General features: G+C 32.0%; 1 protein-coding gene across 2 annotated transcripts; it reads right to left on the reverse strand.

The window, feature by feature from the left end:
- Positions 1-4,554: 4,554 nt before the first annotated feature.
- LOC130624139 (E3 ubiquitin-protein ligase RNF186-like) lies at positions 4,555-7,442 on the reverse strand. Of its 2 annotated transcripts, XR_008981697.1 has the most exons (3): positions 6,906-7,442; positions 5,077-5,480; positions 4,555-4,869 (listed from the first exon to the last, which is right to left on the reverse strand). XR_008981697.1 is itself a non-coding variant. In XM_057439971.1 (2 exons), the coding sequence occupies exons 1-2, from the start codon at positions 7,151-7,153 to the stop codon at positions 5,396-5,398; spliced, it is 333 nt and encodes a 110-aa protein (XP_057295954.1). In that variant the 5' UTR covers positions 7,154-7,442; the 3' UTR covers positions 4,555-5,395. The 2 variants fall into 2 exon arrangements, 1 of the variants encoding a protein (XP_057295954.1); XM_057439971.1 differs by having other exon boundaries at positions 4,555-5,480.
- Between the last annotated feature and the right edge of the window lie 232 nt (positions 7,443-7,674).

Raw genomic sequence — 7,674 nt, forward strand, 5'->3', positions numbered from 1 at the left:
TGGAAAAAGTCGAGAATTGCATGACACGCCCATTTAGGTAACCTTGGCATTTAGATTATCTTGATAGGAGTAGTCGTCACCCTGTAATTACAATACGTATCGTATTGTAATTACAGGATGACGACTACTCCTGTTAACTTCTTGATAGCGATATTTGTCTTTCGTACAGCGCTTAAAGTAAGTTAACTCGGTACCGATATTTTACCTTCGTACGGCAGCGAAAGTAAGTTCGTTTCTCGGTAGCAATGTTTTTTATGCATGCAGCAGAAAAAGTAAATTTGTAATTTGATAGCGATATTTTTTATTCGTCCTGCAGGAAAAGTAGTTTGTAACTCATTATTCATACAGCAGGGAATGTAAGTTTGTAAATCGGTGGCAATATTTTTCATTCGTACAGCGGCAAAAGTAAGTTTGTAACTCAATAGCACATTTTTTTTTCGTACAACAAATAAAATGAAATTATTTATACTGCAGCAGATGTGAAGTAGGGTTGTAACTTATTAGCGATGTTTCTCTCCGTTGCTTTCATAAATTTTTGCAGTACACCACAACAACGCGTTGCAATAAACAATACTTTACAGCTACACCTGTGAATGCCTTGAAATAAAATGTGCTACTAAAAAAGCTGGATCGTTGCAAATGAAAGTAAGAATAACTATTTGAAATTTTATTTTTTAGCTCTGTAATATTATTATAGCTTAAAATAACTCTTGGAAATGAAAATAGAGTGCGAAGTTTTCTTTTCTTTTCCAATTTCTAATAACTAATTCAAAGTGGCATGCCTTCCTACCCTTTTCAACATTTTCGCTAGGAGAACAAAACAACCAAATTTAATTATACAATTTGTTTTACTTCAAGACAATTCTAAAGTTAATTTACTTTTAGCAAATGTGTAAGTGTGCGTTTATTTCAGGTACCATGAAAGTAGCTCTTTATCGCTGAGGTTTTGAAGTGCTCTCCATTGCAGCTCATGTTGTTGATTGTTTTCATAACGAATATTAGGGACAGTTCTGCGCCAGTTAACACGTTGTTGGCACCAGTCTCCCACGTCATTCACGCAATGCTGCATTTAGGAAAAATGAAGAAAAGAAAGAAGATGCGGTTTTCCAAAAGTGAAGAGAATCTTTTTTCAATACAAAATGACATAGCAGTTCTCCTTTGTGTATTCTATAGACACAAAACTAAGGTCTACAAATAAAAAATAAATCAGAATGCTCATTTTACAAAATGATTGCTCTGGCCTCTAAGTTGTGCTATTAAAAAACCCAGAAGTTAACAACGCTAAAGGCAGGAAATATATCCATTTGAAAACGCTAGTTTTGAATAAGAAAAAATTATACATTTAACATCTATATTGTAGTATCCAAATGCGTCTGTCACACGCAAAGCGGTATATAAGAACGGACGAACCCGTGGATTTTTGCACGGACCAACGACTAGCATTCTTAAAAAGTTAGAACTTGAGTTATATGTTAAAATGATGCATTTTTGAATGCGGTCTAGTTTATCTGTAAACAGATGTCTTAAAAACGTCTTTCAAAATGCAGTGACATCTTCGTTCAGAGATGAGTCAATGGCTCTCTGCATGACCTGTTAGGCTCAATCTACAGACCAGGAATGTTCCAGGCATCAAATTCCTAGTCACCTGAAGTCAAATCCCCAGAAAAATTCCTGTTGGCTTATGTATTTTCTAAACGCAGATAGTTTTTTACTTGGTTTGAATAACCTAAAATTATCTAAGTAGATGTAAACGTACCAAATCAAGTGTTTTTTCTACAATTAGATTGTCTGGAAGTTGTATCCATTTTGGTTGACAAGTCATTAACAATCAAAATATTAATCACTTAAAATATGTCGATTTGTGAGTTATACGGTGGATTCATTCATTCATAACCAATGCGGGCCGTATATTTCGAATGCAAAAATAAGAACACGTTTATGACAGCGGAGATTGGTTTACACCAGTTTCCAAAACACGGGATACATTAGGCGCAGTAGCCAATCATGGCGAAAGAAAAAATACCTAGATCGCAGGGTTCCAGGTTGAAAAGTTAAACATATCTGCATGACAGGACAAAAGATGCTGGGCTTGCTGATACCTGACCATGCCTGCATAAAATACACACTAGCTCGTTAAGTAGCTATAGGTTAATTAACTGGATCTAGTTAAAAGCAATAAACTTAAGAATATAAATGAATATAAACTAGTCAGGAGAATTTTCATATCCATATCTGAGGAATAAATTGAGATTTATAAATGTTAATTCTAGGTAATTGTTAAAATAAATTCTGGGAAAAGGAAAAAAAGAACGTTTACCTTGTTGTAATAGGTTATTATTATTTAGGTTTAATAATAAGGAAATTATTATTATTATTATTATTATTATTATTATTATTATTATTATTATTATTGTTATTGTTATTGTTATTGTTATTATTATTATTATTATTATTATTATTATTATTATTATTATTATTATTATTATTATTATTATTATTATTATTATTATTATTATTATTATTATTATTATTATTATTATTATTATTATTATTATTATTATTATTATTATTATTATTATTATTATTATTATTATTATTATTATTGTTATTATTATTGTTATTATTATTATTATTATTATTATTATTATTATTATTATTATTATTATTATTATTATTATTATTAATATTATTATTATTATTATTATTATTATTGTTATTGTTATTGTTATTATTATTGTTATTGTTATTATTATTATTATTATTATTATTATTATTATTATTATTATTATTATTATTATTATTATTATTATTATTATTATTATATCTCATGCTCAGTGCGAAGCAGAAAGGACAGATTCATGCTTTTATAGTCTCTGGCATGACTGGGTCGGGTTTTCAACCCAAGACCTCCCGCATTGGAAGCGAACACTCTACCAGAAGACTACCAGTTGGAATATTTTGGAATATTTTGTTGCAAATTATAAGAGTCCAATAAAAACTTAGTAGCGTTAGGCAACGGAGAATTTGTCGACAATAATGGTCCTTCTTTAATGATTATTTCAGAGAAATAATTTGGCAATATTTTGAGGAGAGAGGAACAACCGTATACCCTGGAGATAACCACAGCGCTTGTGATGTTATTAAAAAATACTCCAAGTAAATGTGTTTAAAAACAAACTTTTGGAACAAAAATTCCAATTTAACCGCTGTAGGTATTATTCCAAGATATTTCCAGTTCAGTCAAATCCTAAAATAACTTTAAAGCATATTTTTATCAAAAAAAAAACAAAAAAAAACGCGTGCAGTAAATAAATGAGTTGCGAATCCTTGCAATGTCTCTAGTGGGATAGAAAACTAAACAAAGAAAAAAGTTAGGTGGACGCCTTTTTTATGAATATCGAAAAAAGTTAATTTTACGCAGACATAGTTGAAGCTTGAGATGTTTAAACAATGGTATAGCAGAACAGATATTGCGGTGTGATTTACATTTAAAACGTAAATTAGTAAGAGTTTCACAACATATTTCAATAATCGATACAAATATCCTTTAGATTTCGACCTAACGGTGTATAGCATAGCCGTTTAGCATCAGCTATTTCAGTTTTCTCTTTTTTTGTAATTCCTATAAGAATCATTAATTTTTAAGCAGTTTTTAATGCTTTTGAGCTACATATAAAGTTTATTAAAGTATTGCACCGCCTTGCTACCTATTTATCCTAGCCCATATTTACACAAGAATCTAACCTACTAGAGGCAGTTTTATGTTCTATTCAGGTATGGCATATTATAATGCTGTGTTATTGCCTACCAGTCAGCTATGACTAGGTATTGATAGACTAAGTGTCAAAGGCATATAGTTTGTAAAGTAATTCTAAAGGCTTTTCAGCCACAAAATTGTTTGACTGTGAAGTGATATTCACAACCAGTTTTTACTTTTTACTTTTAAATAATGCGCAAGCTTATTCTGTGAAATGATGCTTGTTTATCCTATTTATGTCTGGACAATTAAGGGTCTTATATTCAGTGCATAAATCAAACCGCTTTCAATATCTAGGTAACCACTTGACCTAAGCAAATTAAAAAATTGTGCAATGTTGACACAGAGAAGAGAAATTGATATAAGGTACAACTGATCAGCAGTTTAAGAGAAGTAATTTTTGTTTATAACGGTACGTTTTGTATGAGTTATCATACAGCCTAGTAAAATTTCAAGTAAGTCAGATAATGTGTCATGGTTGCGTAATACACTTTCCCATTTGTTAATATTTAGAATGTGTAAAAGATTTTCCTAAAATGTTTGTCTCCATCTCACCCGATCATTTTAATCGTGCGAATTGGTTTTATTGTTTTCTTTGTTAAAATTGATATTCATTCGAATGATAGTACTGAAATATGCAACAAAGGTTTAATCTGTCGAAATATGCGACGGGGATTCTGTTGTAGCAGTACTGCAGTCTGTTCCGGAGCAATATATCACGGGACAGTGATACATTTTGCTTTAAGAACTGATGTATGAATAAAAGCTAACAATTTTCAACAAAACAACATATCAAGTCAAGTTCAAAAAACCAAAGTTTTTTTATTATCGGGGTAATTTTTAATACATCGGTGTATTATTTCCTGGTATAGTAAAAATGCCATTTTGCTCAAAATTTTTTCGTTTTTCTGAAAGTTGTCCTGATTGGACACACAAAACGAATGTTCAAAACATGGCAATATGTACTACTGTAGGTCCTTTCAGACGTGCATACGATATAACTACAATCGGCCGGAAGCGCATGCCTTTTCACTCCATTTCGGTATCATTCAATGTTGACAAGTGGCCTTTGTCGCTGAGCAGCGTAACTGATTACACATGATAACATCAACCTGCATATAAACATTTGTCATAAGTGGGGACTGGAAATACTATCTGTAGAATATGTAGCCAGCTATTTTGATTTTTCTGATTTAAACTTTTTGGTCCTTGTGTTTGGACTAAAATCTTCAGAGTTAACATATTTTATGGACAATTGTAGCTAGCAAGAACAAGCTTCTTTATGGGATATTCGTACAGAATAGTATTATCTCACTTACTAGGAAGTATAATATGACATTTACAGTGAAATTCAAAGGATTTCGGTACACATAACACACGTAACATCACATATTTTAAGAAAAAGTATATTCTTATATTTTCTTAAAATACTTGATGTTACGTGTGTAACGTGTACTGAATCACTTGATTTTTACAGTAAATGTCATGATACGTGCGATGTTACGTGTCGTTACGTGTCGTATTGAGTGTTTTGGAAACACAACATAGTATAAGCATGTCACTTTAAAACTGCTCCATAAATACAAGCTTGGAAAGACGTTCCAGCGCAGCCTTCATCTCGTTTTCGACGTCGTCGGTTCAACGATTACATTTTTGTTGTAATTGAAAACCACTTGTTTTGTCAGCACTCATGTTTGTTGTTGTTGTCTTTACTTTTCTGAAACTAAAATGAGATAACGCGTATGTATATTATCGTATGTATTATATGTATATCTGTATTAATAGCCGCAGAAATTTTTTGAATGTGTGTTGCAAGGTGTATTATATATGCAACGTAATATATATGTTGCATATATAATGCACCTCCACCTGTGCCTTTTATTTAATTTGAAAGATATAGTATATAGTATCTTTTCAACTCAGTGTATTTTGCTGGCTACCTTGATATAGTTATTTACGTAGCTACTTTGCTACGTAGCAACACGACCAGCAGGTTGAGTAGCCTGACTGTCCTTGTTTGACAAGAAAAACCCAACTGCGACTTTATTTGACGCAAAATCTTACCGTTGAAACCTAATCTACCTTGTTTACATGCCTCCATGGCTAGTATTCCTGTATTTTGAATTTCCAACCAAAATGTTTGTTTTGGTGCCATGTTATCATATCACAAAATTTTCAATTCAGACACAGAGAATGTTGTCTGTTTGGACGATTTCTGAGTGCTTCTGGACTATTTTTGTCTTTAGTGTGTGCTTTAGGAGACCTCTGTTCAAAATTTTAGACAAACAGCCACTTTCCCCTATTTGAGGGTTGGGACCCCGTTTTTGGAGAAAGGGGATCTGGGTCAGTCTCTGCTCAACTCCTCCTGTGTATGCAACATTGAAAGAAGGGGAAAGAAGGGGAGAAAAGGGGGATTTCGGTAGTAAGGGAAATTTTTGCGCTGAAAACCTACTTGTCTCACGTAGTTGTGTGGAAGGTTGTAGCAAAACTCATTTATATATGACGTGACTAAAACTGTATGCGACTTAGCTCAACTGAAAACTGCAGAAATATAGTTGTCTTGATTGGCTAGATTTTTACGGAGCATTTTGTAGAAATAACTATCTAAAGGGTTGGTAGTCTTAGATCTAGTATTAGATTAAATCTTAATATATTTTTGGAAACAAGAAAAATATCTTTCCTATGATGCGCAATATATAGAGATACTTTTCACAGTCTCCACAAGATTTAAATTAGTTAGAATAAAAAGTCATTTAAAAATAAAGAAATGTAGCTAAATAACGCCTACCTGCCAACCCACTATATGTCGCTTTTTTCTCGCAAAACTGCAGCTTACAATTTAGCGAAACAGATTTTTCGGAGGTTAAATTACCTTGCAAAGTTTTGAGGAACAATTTACGGAACAAAAATAGGAAAGAAAGAGGAACTATCTACGCTTTGTGTTAGAATATCGCCAGCTTCAACACAATAATAAGATTCGTTTTAACTTTATGTGATACAAAGAATGCAACAGCAGCCGGAATTGTACGGTCCATTAAATATTAAACAGCATAATATTTTTTTAAAGAATTCTAAAATGCGCGAACAAAATGTTAAATAAACAGCAAAGGGGTGTTTGAATAATGACGTGGAGAAGAACTTAACTTACAGCTTATTCAAAATATCAACAAATGAGTATACAGTCATTAACGTCTCGTCTTTACTCAATTTTGTCATTTTAGGACATCTTAATGGACAGGGCAGCTCAGCACTTCCGTCTTCTTTGAACACCAAAATGCTATCTAAACAATCTTGGCAATACGTATGTCCACAATGTAAGTGTTTTGGATTGTTATATGTTTCTAAGCATATCTTGCATTCCAATATTGCAGCAAGGTCAACTGTTGATAAAGACATTGAATATTGCTAATTTTTCTAAAAAATCAAGTTTGTCCTTATAAATATAAATCTATGTCCGCCAGCAGTATTGGTATTGTTCACCTCAATAAAATACACGTACATCTTCAATATTTGAAATACAAGAAATGAGAATGAAGACAATACTAATTTTTATAACCAATTTTCTCTACGTTCAACAATCTCAATGATAAAAAGCAGTTAATTTCACAATCTTCATGACACTGATGCGTATGCTTTCCTAAAATCCCAAGTCACTTTATTGATATTTCAGAACTTAACATAGAGGCTGTTTCAGGTTGTAATTACAACAGCAAGTAAAATTAATAAACTAGCTACCTAAAATTTCATATCCTAAATTTCGATGTTGATTTAAGTGGTCCAAAAGATTTCACTTCGGTTGAATTTTTTTTCACTTTGGAAAATGTCGATACAAATTCCAATTCGAATCTTTTAGGCCTTCCATTATATTTACTGCGCACTCAGAATCTGTATAATCTATGTATTATCAGAATAAGTCG

Source organism: Hydractinia symbiolongicarpus, chromosome 1, assembly GCF_029227915.1.
Source record: "Hydractinia symbiolongicarpus strain clone_291-10 chromosome 1, HSymV2.1, whole genome shotgun sequence".
NCBI classification, from domain to species: Eukaryota; Metazoa; Cnidaria; class Hydrozoa; order Anthoathecata; family Hydractiniidae; genus Hydractinia; species Hydractinia symbiolongicarpus.